This window comes from Cyprinus carpio, chromosome B11, assembly GCF_018340385.1.
Source record: "Cyprinus carpio isolate SPL01 chromosome B11, ASM1834038v1, whole genome shotgun sequence".
Taxonomy (NCBI): Eukaryota; Metazoa; Chordata; class Actinopteri; order Cypriniformes; family Cyprinidae; genus Cyprinus; species Cyprinus carpio.
The window spans coordinates 19125623-19142085 of NC_056607.1; the positions used below are offsets into that span (position 1 = coordinate 19125623).

Below are 16463 nucleotides of genomic sequence, written 5' to 3' on the forward strand. Positions count from 1 at the left end.
AACACTAATCCAGTAATTAAAAAAAAAATCGCATTTATTTTCAACACACATACATGCAACCACGATGTGATGGTTATTAGTTGTTTACAAAAACAGAACTTAATTCAACATGGACTGAAATAAACAACAAATACCTTTATAAAAAGCTTTATTTTCTTTTAATCATATAAAAACTCAAAATTACCGTGTTCCTGCCATGTAACAAAATACTATCAACGCTATGACAACAGCTTTCAAGGAACAGGTCACCAAAAAAAATAATAATAATAATTACAATTTTGTCTTTTTTTTTCACCCAAATGTTGATTTTTATTTCTTGTTTGGAACATAAAAGAAGAAATGCCTGTTTTTGTCCACGCAACGAGTTAATGGTGCCCAAAACTGTTTGGTTACCAACATTCTTCAAAATACCATCTTTTATATTCCAGAAGAGTCAGTGAAGCAGGTTTGGAACGACATGATGACAAGGGTTTCATTTTTGGTGAACTTTTCCTTTAACAATATCAATACACAATGTTAATCAGCTGCATTTGGGAACTGTACATGAAGACAAAAAAAGTAAACTTATATTCTGGCATCAACAGTGCATCAAGTCAGTGGCACTTTAAAACTAGTGTCAAACACCTTTATTATCACAACTAGTAACGTCAGGTCTTACTTTAGATAGAGAGTAACCAAAAACTATGAACATTATATTAAATGTTTGTTTACATGTTCAAGCTGTCTTTACGAAGTGTCCATAACCAACAAACACACAACATTATAGCTGCTGGTCATATTTATCCATCTAAGAGTTTGAGAATACTTTCTCTCTCTTTCAAAGCTTTCCAAGCCTGATCTTTCTCTTTTTTCGTTGGAGTGCGTTTCTTTTGCCTGGCTGCCATGATGCGACGGAATGCCTCCATTACCTCGTTATCAGCCACTCGAACCCGCTGTCGAAGCTCCTGTTTTCTCATTTCATCCCGTGCCAACCTGCATGAACAGGAGGAAAAGTAAAAGGTGACTTTCTCACTTTAATCCTGGTATTTCACAAAGTATATGAAAAAAAATACTGTACCAAAAGATATATCTAAAAATACACACTTGACTGCTTCAGTAAAGCTCTCTAAGTTGTCATCTAAGTAAAACTATAGAAAGAAAACCATAATCAGACTGCTCCCTCTAACTCTGAAAGATTACAGGCTTATTTTCACGAGCTAGTCTTCATGTTGTGCTGACAGCAGTTTTGATCTGGATCTGAGACTCACTTGAGTAGCTCCTGCTTGCGCGAGCGGTTGTTTGTGGTTGGTTATTTGTTTTAGTTCTGTCTTTTTTTTCTGCTGGTCGGGCAGCTCGTCGTCTTCAGTCTCTCCTCCGACACCTTGCCTCTCATCAGAGTCCAGCAGCCCCTGAGACACCAGCTCTTCTCTTATACGAGCCTCCAGAGAGCGTGTGTGAGGCACGCTGGGAGCAACAGAACAAGAGAAAATTACACCATTACTATTTTAAAGAAAAAGTATTGAAATAATCTTTCATCAAAATGTTTTTGAAACAACTTTCCTGCAATTTAGGCTATTGATTGCAATATTAGTTATCCTATATTCTGGTCTACTTATCACCATTCAATCCTGATGGATAAAACACATGTTTTTCCTCTTACTGAATACTCAGTTTCACTCAAAAATGCATTACATTATAGAAGTAAAATGAGTTGTGAGTGCTGATTCATGTTGACTATAAAGAGTAAAAGATAGAGAGAATGAAGATTACCAATTTAGCTTAAAATGGAAGTCAATGGGGGAAAAAAAATCAATCTTAATTGCCCCTAAATGATTAGACAGCTTTCATAAGATGTGTTGTATTGAACAAAGCACAGCAAAATAAAGTGCTAAAACAAAGGTGCTGAAACAGAGTATTTTTAAATAAATTTCAATTAAAAAAAAATTATAATAATTTATCAGCACCTGTTTTTGAGCATTAAATCAGCCTATTAGAATGATTTCCGAAGGATCATGTGACACTGAAGACTAGAGTAATAATGATGCTGAATATTCAGCTTTGCCATCACAGTAATAAACTAAATTTTCAAACATATTAAAATAGAAAATATTCTAGTAACATTTCACAGCATTACTGTGTTTTATTGTATTTGTAGATCAAATAAATGCAGACTTGGAGAGCAGAAGAAACGTATTTCAAAAACATTTTTAAAAATCTTACCAACCCCAACTTTTGAATAGTAGTGTAAATAAACAAGTAAACATCACTCACTGACTAAATCATAAAATACAACTCATAAAAACAAAACATTTACCTGAAGGCTTTACCCTGGCTACGAGGCGATGTACCAGCCCCATCATCCTTCCCTGGAATATCTGGAATGGGGGAATCCTCCATAGGGGATATGATGTTTTCCTACATATTTGAAAAAGGATATGACTAAAACATAAGCTGAGCCGACTAAATATTGCACAACTTGTACTCATTTTAGCACATGATGAGTCACTGACCTCAACAAGTGCTTGTAAAAGCCGCTGAGTAAGAGGGCCAAAAGGACAGCCGTCCTCTGGAGGTTCATGCTGAGACTCCGATTTCTTCAGTAAGGCATCTACATCTGCACAAACCAGAATAGGAGAAGATAAAAGCAACAGATTTAAGGCTAGACGCAACAAAAAAATGACAATGTTGCAACTGGAATCTCATTTTAAATCACAGCTTTACCTTTAGCATCCAGTTCAGAAAGAGGACCCATCATGTTTTTTTTCTTGTCATTGGCTCTGGTCTCGCTCTCTTTGTTTGTTCATCAGGTAGTCTTGTGTTGAGGCGATGGGTGTGGTTATTTCTTTGAGATGGGTTGTATATAGAAAGAAAGCAGTGAGTTGATTGGTAGTGAGTGACCAACACAAAAGCCATATAACATGCATTTCCCTGAATACAGAATCGGCTGAAGGAAAGGAAAGAGAAAGCTGCAGTTATGTAGTGCAGGAACTGGTTTCTGAAAGATCTTTACCTTGTAGTACTCAGCTTCATCATCAGCAGGTTTGAGCAGCTCTTCCAGAACTCTGATCTCTTCGTTTGTGATGTCTGCACAGTAAGGCTCCACCGAGGCCCAGAATCTGTTTTACACATATATAACCACAAATGAGTAAATACACTATCATTCAAAAGTTTGGGGTCGGTAAGATTTTTACATTTTTTTGAAAGAATTCTAAACAAAACTTGATTTGATCAAAAATACAGTAAAAATGGTATAAGGTATAATAAAATGAAATATTACAATTTTACAGTATTACAATAACTTTTTTCTAACTGAATATAAGTGAGCTGTAAGCTCTAATCATCAAAATCAGAACAACAAAAACTTTTGAAATGTTTACTTTACATGTATTGAATTTTGAATATATGAAAGTTGCACTTTTTGAAATAAGTTACAAAAAAGATAACTTTTTCAAGATATTCAAATTTTCTGAGATGCACCTGTATTTTAAAATCTAATTTATTCGTATGATGTCAAAGCTGAATTTTATCAGCCATTACTTCAGTCTTTAGTGCCACATGATCCATTTATTATTATTATTATTATTATTATCAATGTTCAAAACAGCTGTGCTTCTTATATGTTATATGTTTTTAAGTAGTAATATTTAATAATATTCATATATTTTTATGTTTAATTTATTCATATTTTCGTGGAAAACGATATATTTGTTTGGTAAAATAGAAAGTTTAAAAGAACGGCATTTATTTTAAAAAGATAAATCTTGTGTACATTTTTGTTATGTAAATGTCTTTATTGTCAATTCTTATCAATTTAATGCATTTAATTGCTGAATAAAATGTAAGGTTTTGATCTGTGTTTAAATAATATTAAATCTGTGTTTAAATAATATATATATTTGACTGAATACTCATAACTTAATATGTCTCCTCTGGAATCAATAAAGTTTGAAATGAAGAAGAAAAAAAAATATCTAGGTTTTCTGTAGGGGACATGGTGACAAAACCTGATCTGTATCTTATATCTGGTTATTCCAATAAATATACATTATGCATCTCAGTTTCAACAAACCTGTTGGGAGCATCATTTTTAGGGTTGCGGGGTATATCTTGGGGGTCGACTTCAAATTCAAAGTCCTGGACTTTGGTCTGTATGTTCTTAGACTTCGGTCTACCTGGCCCAGGTCCGGGACCATGACTTCCTTTTCCATCAAGCTTCTGCTTTTTGGGCTTAGAATGGCGGGAAGAGGCTGCGAGATCTGGATCCTTCCCTAATTTCAGAAACCTTTTGTCCCCTTTTTTGTCCTGCCAGTCTGTAAGAATCTGAGAGTTTCAGAGAGTAAACATAAATCACTTTAGGCAGCAAGTGGGAGAAAGACAAATAGCAAAAGACTGTTCACCTGTCTCTGTTCCTCCAGCGCCCTGAGACGTCGACTCGCGGAGGACAAGAGTGTTTCCAGCTCCAGCTGAAGTGTGTCCAGCTCTTCAATGCCAATGCCATCGTCTTCTGAGCGGCTGAGTACTGCTGTGTAGCGTGGACACACTTTCACATGGTCCACAGGTTTGAAGTCATAGTACTTCAGAGGGGGACAGTCCTTCAGTTCACTCATCTTCTCATGAACAGGAACCTATATCTGAGAAAAAGAAAAAAAAAAACAGTATTAAAAAAGGTCTGGGTTGTGTGGTCATGTGGCAAAAGCATGATTGCAAGTAAACAGTTAAGCTGGACTGAGATAATGCAAGCAAACCCATAAGAGATGGACAACTGTAGATTGTGTAAGTGAAAACTTAAATCTTTTATGCATTGCATCCCTGTAATTTCTTTCACTCTGTTACGTAATACTGACGCCTATATATGATACCAGTGTGATAATGAGCAGCCACTTTAAGCTAACAGCTACTTGCTAATTCTGCTGCATGCTGTTCAATCCACAGACAACCGTTTGTTATACTTTATCAATAAATATGTAGATTACTTGCAATGAAAAGACATGTATCGCCAGTTAAACCATATGTTAAAACACCAAACAGAACGTTGAGTTCATACATTTATTCCTAAAATATTATTGTTTACCTCCGCTGAAGGGGCATCCATTACTGACTGAACCATTATGTCAACACGGGGGAGACACCTCGCCGATTAAGTTTTAATAACAAGAATGTGTATAACAGTATGTGTATAACGTACGTTTTAAAAAAAGGTTTGACCAATATTTATGAACTATTTGCAAACTCATTGTTCATTATCAGATAAATACCCCCTCTCGGCAGTTAACATCCACAACATAACATCGCAGCGTATTGAATGGTACATTCCTGACTGAAGCGCGTCCAAACGGTCCAAACAGTATAATCGAAATTATTTTTATAGAAACTCGATCGCTGTTTAAAACCAGAGTTCAAATTTAAAAAGAGTTAAGATTTATTTGAACACATTGATTTTTTTTTATTTTTTAAGATCATATCATTTTTGTCTACAGTGTATTTGACCTTTCGTGTTATTTGCCATATAAGGAAGAAAAAGCGAATAAAGGTAAGATTGCTACTGGGCTTGACCGTAAATATAAGAATAGATGTGAAATATAACGCTCGTTTTGGTGTTTAAATCTATTTCTCCCAGTTTACGCGCTTAAAATAGAAACTCATAAGAACGTGTGTTTGTATTAAAATATATTTAATTATCTATCATTTACTCGTATACGTTTAAATCATGAGCTCAACAATGCACTTTCATTAATGTACGTCTAATATGTGTATTACGGGAAAGTGAGAACGCAATAGAGGCGTGTTTTCTCGTTTCCAGGCGTCAGAGGCGTGGCGTGCGGACTTCCGTCTTCCTCCACAGACCTCAAATAAAATGGTAAGAGATTTACATTTCTTAAAGTTCCTTAGATTGGTTTTTTTATTATAGTGCAAGCAATCAAATGACTCAATAAACAGCCTTAGCGTAAACCATATGCATGCGGTCGCCGCAGTGTGTTTTGCTTTATTTGATCGAGTGATGTTAGTCTGTCTTGATGTATGCTAGCTGGCTAACGTCAGTGATTTTACAGGCAAAACCTATTTTTGGCTGATAGAAAACATTAAATGCACATTTTACTGCACAGATACAACTAGCACGTGTTTAATTCATTTAAAACAGCCAGTAGTTGTCAATAAGTGACATTCAGTCGGTTTATTGACACTTCACCTAAATGAGTGACACGATCTCAATAGAATGGCCAAATACAACGCTGCTCTTCCACCCACTGACAGTCAAGTTTATTTGTTTAGTATTATTACATGGGCTGTTAGCTTATATAAAATAGTGTTACATGTTCTCGTTTTCTCGTTTCTCGTTTTTTTTTTTGTATGTAGACGGCAACATTGCGACCCTACCTGAACGCGGTGCGCGCCACTCTTCAAGCAGCCCTGTGTCTGGAGAACTTCTCCTCTCAGGTGGTGGAGAGACACAACAAGCCTGAGGTGGAAGTTAGGTGAGGAAATCGCCCACATTTTTCGTATTTGTTATATATGGTGTATAATATATGATCAATGTATGTCTTTCAATACAGGAGCAGCAAAGAGCTTCTGTTGCAGCCTGTGGTCATAAGCCGCAATGAGAAGGAGAAGGTCCTGATTGAGGGGTCCATAAACTCAGTGAGGGTCAGCATTGCTGTCAAACAGGTAAGAGATTCCAGATGAACTGCACAAGATCGATGTGTTTTTCTTGCTGCCGTCTTCTAAAGATATGAACGTTTTTCTTAGGCTGATGAGATTGAGAAGATCCTGTGCCATAAATTTATGAGGTTCATGATGATGCGAGCGGAGAACTTCTTCATCCTTCGGAGGAAAGCTGTTGAGGTGAGCTCCTTTGTGAAGAACCAACAAGGGCTGAAGAAATATGTAATTCATTAAAACAAGTGTGCATTAATAATGGGAAAAAACAAGGTTGTTCGAAACTGTAAATCAATTGCTTTGCGAAATGATTCAGGTTTTGAAGCATTTGAAACACAACACGCTGGTCAGAATAGTGTAAATGGCAAACCAAAACATACACGAGAACACCTTTTACAAACCAAATGCAAATCTTTTATTAAAAGTGTAATCAACTAAATGCAATTAACAAATGATCTAATAACATTAAATAATAAGTGTCTGTGTAATGTGTTATTTTTTGTTTGTTTTATTGAGAGCTTGGTTAATTAGGCTAATTGGAAACTGCTCACTACAACTCTTCCTTTTTTTTTATTAATGTGTCATTAGAATGTCTATTAATTTCTAAAATTACAGTCGTGATGTAACAAAGCCATATTTACTGAAATCATGCGACTTTGGCAGTTTGGTGCATGCTTAAAAATTTGTGTTCAAATAAAAAAAAAAGATTATCAAAGGTTTTCGAAAGCACCCATCACTAGCATGCATAGTTTTTTTGGTGCAGTTATGTAGGAGTAAGAGGAAAAATGCATGTTTATGTGTGAGAAATCGTACGATTTGAAATGCATAGTTGAATGATGTTGTGCCGGTGAAGCATCTAAACTGTTAACAAGATTAACATGTTTTCTCATTTCCTCTTTTGTGCTTTTCAGGGCTATGACATCAGCTTCCTCATCACCAACTTCCACACAGAACAGATGTACAAACACAAGCTGGTGGACTTTGTCATCCATTTCATGGAAGAGATCGACAAGGAGATCAGCGAGATGAAGCTGTCAGTCAACGCTCGGGCCCGAATTGTTGCAGAGGAATTCCTTAAGAATGTATGTTTGAGATGTTGCATTTATATCACATGTTTATAAAAGTGGAAAATGTCGTTTTTTAATTTGACTGTTTTTATATATTTTTTTGATTTAGTTCTGAGGATCCTTGTCTGCATTCCTAATACCCATCAGAGATTGGTGTTGCTTTGGTTCTCGTGGACGAAAACATTCAACGTTTTTAAAATCTCCACAGAGCAAAGGGGAAAGAGTTTATTAGTTAGCAACCAAGCAAGAAGATCTACAGGAACAACTGGCCAGTCTTGCAGAACTATATGCAGTCCCCTTTGCCTTCTGTTCAAGGTGCTCCTTGTGCCCATGGATATTAACAATTGTACATTTAGTCAAGAATTTATTACTCTCGTTTTCTGTTGTTAGGAAAAAAAGAAAAGAAAACACACAGTCAAGGCAGGTCCTTAAAAGTATTACCTGTATTTAATATTGATGGGCACAGGAATCTTGTTGTTGGACTGTAGTTTTTTGTTGTCTTTTATATACATGTACTCACATGCTTTCATTTTTGTTACAATGAAAAGAAAAGAAAATCAGGAATTAATTAAATGTTAAAGAGAGAGAAAAAAATAAGAAAATGGGTGTTTATATTTTGGCCATGCTAAACTCCAATATTATAACTATACAAAAAAACCTGCGTAAAACATCATGACAATAAATTCAATAAAATTATATTGTGCTTTCTGTATCTCTTGAGATTTCTTTCCAAATTGCATACACATCTCATTTTCTAAATTGCACCTTTTACTGGTAGTTTTTACTCTTTTGACTGTGCTTTCTATCCACATATATACATTGATCCTTTTTCAATTTTAGTTCTTATTTATCAGCTTTTTTCTGATACAGTGCCACCTGAAATCTACTGAGCCAAATTATAACATTGCCAGCGCACCAGTAGTGCTTCAACGGACAAAAGCACACACAATTATGTGTCTTAAATGTGTTATAAAGTCTTAAATGACCATAAAGAGTTTAGAGAAAATAGGAAAAGTGTCAGATCCATGTCATGTGCATCGGGTTTTAAAGAGACAACACCGCTTTTAAAGTAAAACCTGCTGAAGTCTGTCATTGATGTAAATCAAAGAACAAAAGAAAAAGAGAAATCACTCGACTGCTCTAGTCGCTGATTAACTTTTGTAGCTTGAATAAAGATCAATCTGTACAGTTCATGCATATACAATTTATAGTTTATTTAAAGATTGTTTTAAAATCACTTAATATTTCAGAGCCTATTAAATGTTAAAAAGATTGGCTTTCAATTATAATGTAATGTTTAATATAATTAATATAGGTAAAATTGAGGGAACAATATCAATACTTAATTAATTATAGGCTACTCAGTAAAAAGATATAGCCATTAAAAACATATTTAAAATATACTATGTTTATGTTGTTTCTACATTCATTTGGAGGTTCAATAAATATGCGATCAATCATGATTAATTACAAACAAATGTGTGATTAACAATTTTTTAATCAATTTGACAGACAACACTGATGTTAACCTTTTATTTATTTTAGATTTCAGTTTAATTTCTAATTTTATAGGTCCCCCAGAAAGAGATCGGGACAGCCCCCACCCTCTTGGCCCCCTTCAAATTTTCAGTTCAATAATCCGGCCCTCAAATGAAGCTAATTGAATAGCCCTTTTAATAATCCATTAACATGGGTGCAGAAAAAATATGCACCACATACACACTGCAAACTGAGTATGTGTGAAACAGGCGTAACACGATGGCCTAACATGCAGAGGACAAGAATCTCAACATTTTTTAGGCACAAAAGAAAAAAAGATGTCAATAAAACTGTTCGTTGTTGTTGTTTTTTTTTTTCTTGTAAGTAAAGTAAAGGACAAATTAAAAACATTGTAAATATCTTTAGTCATTGAAGTAGCAATAACTGCCTGTTCTTGCAAAAATAGTTTTATACTTTTTGGCTGGTAAATTTTATCACACCACCGGCCATTAGGTGTGGCAAAAATTTAGTTCTAGGCCCTGGTTACACTAATTGCACTTGAGAGGACATCATAACAGCACAGCCATTATAAGTAAAATCTTAAAAGATGTTTTAAATTTGCAAAAAAAAAGAAGAAAAGAAAAAGCTTGTCTGCACTGCTTGACAAACAAGTCAGGCTTGATGAATTGAATGAATGTTTTGCTAAATTTTGTGGTTAGCAGGATTCGCTGTTGTTTATTTAAAACTTTAAGATAGAACTGTTAGACTACAGTGAAGCATAAAGCAATCAAGCAATCTTTAGTTTCCTGCTGCTCTGAACAAAAGTGAATTTTTCAAGGATTTTCTGGGAATAGCAAGGCCTTTAAATGCATTTGGATAGTGTGATGATGCATCATTTTGTGGATTTTTTTATTAATTAATGCGAACTTCCCAGTGAATTAATAATAAATCCACAAAATGATGCATAAAGAATGTGCATCAATTTGTTTTTACTTTATTTATTTTTTTACCGTTATAAGCCTATATTTTATCATTAGTAATAATAACTATTTTGTTTTATTGTAAATAAAAAAAGAAGGGAAAAAAACTATTTCAACAAATTATAGCGTCACTACACTGCATGCAACATGCTTTCTTGTTGACCTGCCACGCCCCTAAATCCTAAACTGGCACATAAAGAAATGTTAGAGTTTCCTACTAATAAGTACGATTTGGTGGTTGCGTTCATGAGCGTTGAACTCCTAAATACAATCTTTGCTACATGATTTGAACGAACCATCAGTGTTTTAGCACCACTAAACACCAAATATATGGTATCTGCAGCAGCACGTGACCCATAACTCAAATCTTATTGGTCGGCGCGCTCTCAGCCTAAACGAACACAAATCGACACACTCACCGATGAAAAAAATGTTCGGGTCGAATGTGAGTAGCTCCACAGGTTTCTATTCAAATGCTTGGCGCCAAGTATTCGTGTTGGTCTTGACAGGGCCTGAAGTTGTGTGACATTTCTTTCCTCTTCTGTGGCACAGACTCCCTAGAGAAAGAATCCTGCCAAGAGAGCTGGATGCCACATCCTTGTGAGTCTGTCACGCACAAACACGTAATATCATTCCATGTTGGTTGACAATGCATTATTATTGTACTGTTCAAATATCATGTCTGCACTTATGAAGGTCAAGGGCTGAGTAATTCTGCTCTCATATCAGTGCAAAGGGATCCAGCTGACCCCAGAGCAATTCACACGAGGATTAATGTAACGTTAGGCCTAGTGAGAGACTTCACATGCAGGAGGTTTTGGTGGGCAGCTTGTTTTTATTACTTTTAAGTTGGTTAAAAGGCACTGTAGATCTGTGACCATGAAAACAACCCCCACAATAAAAGACTAAACTGTATCTCATGGGAACTCATACAATTTATTTTATTAATATATTACAATAGAAATGTAACAAAATAAATATTTTGAGATAACAGTCTGAACAAGTAAGTTTTTAAAATATGGTATTTAATTTAAATAAATATTTATTTTTAAAAACCTCCACACACACACACACACACACACACACACACACATATATATATATATATATATATGTGTGTGAAAGGGTTATTTGTGTTAGTGGTTGACGTGTGCGTGTTGGTCTGCGAGCATTGTGATAGTTTTTTTTTTAAATGCATGGCTCTGGCCGCAGGGCTTTGGTGTTTGTAAGTCAATACTCCATCTCAGGCTTTTGAACGCCACCCACATTTTGCACACATGCCTTCACTGCAGATGCCATCACGTACATCTAACCTTCACAGCTAGCTTTTGCAGTTCATTTAATTTGGTGTCTTTTTTCAGCAACCGCGGAAGTGGCACAAAACTTGTTGAAACCTAAATCTATCTTGTCAGACTCAAAATAATGAGTGCTATAGTTTAAGGAATTAAGGCTGAATATCCCTTATTCCTTGACTCTCCCTGCTCTCAAAACCTTGCGTATAGATATATTGCTGATGAGCCATCCATTGTTAACTGTGTGAGGAACCTATCTACTTAACCTATTTTGGGACAATTGTGAAAATGAAACAAAGTTTTCTGATAGGGTGTGGTTTAGGGGTTAGGATGCTTATAACTAGCTGTATAAAAAGTAGAAGTCTATACATTTAGATAGCTAAATACACACATCTGTAAAGTACTCCATAAGTATCCATTTACACTTTCAGTCAAAAGTTTGTTTCTGATTCTGACTTTAATAAAAGATAGCCAAAGGTGTATGCTTAAATACGTAAAAATAATTTAAATTATACCTACATATTTTCAAAACTTAAACCAGATTGATTGTAAAGGGTGAGTAAAATATAAAATAATTGTCTTGCATACGGGTTACTCAATGCTTCAGTTGAAATACAAACATCAGACAGCAGAGGACGCTAAACAACCACAGAGTACAGAGGAGATGCACTGTAGGATAGATATACTGGACAATACTGGCCACATTGCTTACTAAAAGCTCATGTGTACATTTAACTACAGTTGTATAATCTGTTAATGAAAAAGTCCATCCAGGTGGGAATTACTTTTTTTTTTTTTTTTTTTTTAATAGTAAAAGGAAAAAAAAATAAATCAAAAGGGCAAGGCACAAGTCATTTTCATGAATTATTGCCTACATTTTATCATGGCTAGTGTGTGAATTAATCACTGACTTTTAAGGTTGTATTGTAAACATTTAAAATGTATGTAAATATAATCACATGCTCTTTTGAAATGTATCTTGAAACATATACATTTGTAAATAATACATACTTTTTTTGACTTTGGAGATTTCTTTTTCTTTTTTAATGGCATGTAATCGATGAAAACACTTTCTTTGTAAAATCTGCAGCTCATCTGTGAGGTTGTTTAATGATGAACCCCAGACACATGTGTGCTGTCGCCACCATACAACCCAGCACCATATACAGCCCAAATGACCCAGCCACCGAGGATCAGAATCTACACACTAAGTGGCCCCATCAAATAAGCCAGCATATTAAGGTGCTATTCACATGCCTAAAGGCTCTGAAGAGCTCACTGTGTGTTCATAAGGATAGAAATTATGCAACTCTCAGTCCTTAAAGGCTTAGTTCACCCAAAAATGTCAATATTTTCATGCTCAGTCTAATGTTGTTTTAAACTGATATTTTGTATGTGAATTTGGGTGAACTATAACTGTAAAGGTATCATGCATTGACTTAATGTTTATTTATTTATTTTTTTGGATTTGAATGTGAGTTTAGATGGCGAACAGGAACTACCTGTTCCGTTTCCTTCATTTTCTATTCAGTAAACTGCATTAATTTCATTCCAATTCTAATTTCAACTCTACTTTCTGTGGGGTGTGAACATTTTAATTCAGATTTTTGAAAAAGACCAACACACACAATTTGAAGTGCACCAGAGTTTAGCATTTAGGATTAAGGGTTTGTTCTGATCCATAACCCTAAGGTTGAGCAGTAGTGATTAGTAATTACCAGCTTCTTCTTCTACTGCTTCCTCCTCTCATGAGAAGACCCACAGATGTCCCTTTCTAACAAACAGCACAGCTGTCTGGCCTGAGCACAGGAAGGACCATATTTTTGTGGGAGTGTGCATCAGGTCAGGACTATGTTTTGTTGCCAGGGGAACAGTAGGAAGTGGGGTTTCCTGTTCCCATAGAGTGGAGAAAGACAGAGAGACCCTGTTTGTTGTGTTCTGAGGTGAAAGAGGGCAGCTGAAACACCAAGAATAGACTCATTTGCTCTTTGTTGTTTGAATGGCTTCTCTGAATCACACATTACATTAGATGCTATCGATCTACTGATGTGGTCATGTGGGGGCCATTTATGCCATTATATTGATGAGAGGTTTGTTTATGGTCAGCCAGGTAAAAATAGAAAGTCTGATCGCATTGAAAAGCAATAGCACATCTCTGCTCCTCAAGCCACATGATCTGCGGTAGCATTCATGACGAGTTACACGTAATGTGTAGGGTTGGGAGTTTGTTCAAATCAATAGTAGCTTTTTATTATGTCAATATAGTGTTTCATTTTTAGTTTTCTTTAATCTATCAAATTAAAATAAATAAATAAAATGTTGCCTTGGCAATTAGCTGAAATAAAAAGATTTTGTTTTAATTTCAATGAATGTTTATTTTCTTTCAAGTAACAAAAATGTTTATTATTATTATTATTGTTTTAATTATAGTTTCAGTTTTGGGATGCATGATGATGGATATTATAAATATTTGAGAAGTATTTTTAATTGATCAATATCTGATAATTTAATTGTAAATGCTCCTTTCCCTTATTAATGTTTTGATGTTTAAATTTACTTTTTTTTAATGATTTTTATATATATATATATATATTTAATTTATTTAGACAAAATCATATGAAATTGGGCATTTTAGTATTGTGTCAATCAGAATTATAATATTGGTGCATCATCCCTAATTTTGATTATGATAAATTAATAAATAATTTTGATGAATGTGCATCCAAAAAGTGACAATTGTGTGTAGCTACATACCACAAATAAGTTACAAAAACAGTATGATTTATACTTCTATAATCCCTTAAAATAACAGCTAATGTTCAGTTGATGGTGTATAATGTGGAATGTTTGACAGGAGGCTTTAAAACAATGTCATCTTCAAAACAGCCAATGACCCAGTGAACTTCATCTCCATATCCCATCATTTTGACTGGCAGTTACTCTGGAGTTATGAGCAATAGCTCATTTCAAAGAGCCAATAAAATTCTCCACCAGACAGATCCCATCAGCCTGGGCCGGGGACCAATAGTGTGTCACTGCAAACCAAATCAGACAAAGCACAAAAATTACTCAGTCATCCTCTGAGTCTAACGACACTGGCTTATTTGTCTCCAGCATTCTCTTATATGCTGTTTTCAAGGACATGGATAATAGACGTCATGATGGTGTTCAATTTTGTCTTTGATCTCTTGCTATAACAATTAAATCTATTTAAAAGGAAAAACCCTCCTTTGGTAGGTAAACAAGATTAGAGGGGTCTATTTATGAGGATGATGTTAGTGAGGGTTGGAAGTGTGTGTGTGTGTGTGTGTGTGTGTGTGTGTGTGTGTGTGTGTGCGCCTGCGTAGGGGCATCGCGGAGGGATGTGGACTGATTAATTTCAGACTGAGTCTGATTCATCACAGCCTTTCACCTGATTGCACTTTAAAAAGGTGCTCCTCTCAAGAAGCCAATTCGGTGCCATTCAGGCCAAATCCATCTCCCAAGGACAGTCAAATCAGTTCTTCTGCTGCTCCATGTGCTGCTTAGAAACTCACACAAGATCACCAGGAGACTGTAGGCTATTAATCTAGCAAGATACAAGGGTATTGACAGTTTCTGTTGTAAATCTTAATATGCTTTAACACTTATGTGACATGAAACACATTTTATTCACCATTTGAGATGACCGAGAATGAGTTGTACTAATCAGCATAAACTTAGCCATCAACAACGGTGGACATAAAAACAAATCTCTTTTGAGTCTTAAGACATAACACCAGCCTGTATATATATCCGTGTGTTTGTTCTTTTTAACAAATGTGTTATGTTGTCGTCTTTGGACATTGTATTTATTGCTTCTAAAATCAACAATATTTAATGACACAGATGGTTAGTTTGTTTGAGGAGACTTGGGCTAGTTATTTTGGAAGCCTGTTTCCCCACCTGAATAAAAATTAAAAAAAGTTAATTGTGACTTTTTTCTTGCAATTCTGACCTTTTTTTCTCAGAATTGTGATATAAACGGGCAATTCTGACTTTCTTTCTCAGAACTGTGAGTTTATATTACGCAATTCTGAGAAAGAAAAGTCAGAATTGCCAGTTTATATAACAATTCTGAGAAAAAAGTCAGAATTGCGGGTTTTGTATCAGGCAAATAGTTTTTTTTATTTAATTTATGAAGTCATATGAGAGTCATTGTGTGATTTTAAACTTGCAATTGCGAGTTAAGTCAGAATAAAAAAAAATAATTCTGAGAACATATTTTTTTTTTCTCCTCAGAACTGGACTTTATATCTCACAATTCTAAGAAAAAAGTCAGAATTACTAGTTTATCAGGCAATTCTGACTTTATTTCTCACAATTGCAAAATTATATCCCGCAATTCTGTCTTTATGTCACACAATTCTGACTTTATAACTCGCAATTGTGAGTTTATATCACACAATTGTGAGAAAAAGTCAGAATTGCGAGAGAAAAAGTCTTAATTGTGAGATGTAAACTCGCGATTGCAAGAAAAAAAAGTCTGAGATGTGAGTTATTTACTTAACAATTACCTTTTATATTTTTTATTCAGTGGCAGAAACGAGCTTCCATTTACTCCAGTAAATATTTATTTAAATACTGAAAATTTTGGCTACAAAATCTATTCAATTCATTAACATGCTTGTATTGGGGCATGGTGTCACAAAATGTCAGTGCATTTAATAAGAAACAAGTTTCTTTTTTCTCCATCTTATAGGCCTTTCAGAAAAATATTATAAAAAGAAAAATTTAAACTGCTGTTTTGATAAAAAAAATAAAAAAAAAACCTCTCTCCCTATAAATATGCTGTTTATAACTTTATAACACTTGTATAATACTTCCCCCAATCAGACATTTTTGTTCAATCTATTATATCTTGCCTAAATGTATAGTTTTTATCGTTCACTTGTTTATCCAACAACAAGTGTATATTAGTTTGTATGATAGTTTGTATATTAGAACCTGTTTTTGGTGGGTTTTTGAAACCAAATACAAAATCACTGCTACAG

The 16463-nt window shown here is 34.8% G+C and overlaps 1 protein-coding gene, 1 long non-coding RNA gene and 1 pseudogene across 2 annotated transcripts in view; 2 read left to right on the top strand and 1 right to left on the bottom strand.

Annotated features, from left to right (window-relative positions):
- Positions 1 to 10: 10 nt before the first annotated feature.
- Positions 11 to 5204, bottom strand: LOC109076145 (annotated as a pseudogene).
- Positions 4719 to 8412, top strand: LOC109076148 (actin-related protein 2/3 complex subunit 4-like). Its single transcript, XM_042734423.1, has 8 exons — positions 4719 to 4752; positions 5457 to 5509; positions 5780 to 5836; positions 6334 to 6452; positions 6531 to 6642; positions 6724 to 6819; positions 7545 to 7715; positions 7810 to 8412. Exons 1-8 carry the CDS (start codon positions 4734 to 4736, stop codon positions 7813 to 7815), a joined length of 633 nt encoding a protein of 210 aa, XP_042590357.1. The 5' UTR covers positions 4719 to 4733; the 3' UTR covers positions 7816 to 8412.
- Positions 8413 to 10327: 1915 nt separating this feature from the next.
- LOC122138930 overlaps positions 10328 to 16463 on the top strand; it is a 76182-nt gene continuing 70046 nt past the window's right edge. Inside the window, exons 1-3 of the long non-coding RNA XR_006155915.1 lie at positions 10328 to 10604; positions 10712 to 10759; positions 12542 to 12693. This is a non-coding gene — a long non-coding RNA (uncharacterized LOC122138930). The remainder of the gene's footprint in view (positions 10605 to 10711; positions 10760 to 12541; positions 12694 to 16463) is intronic.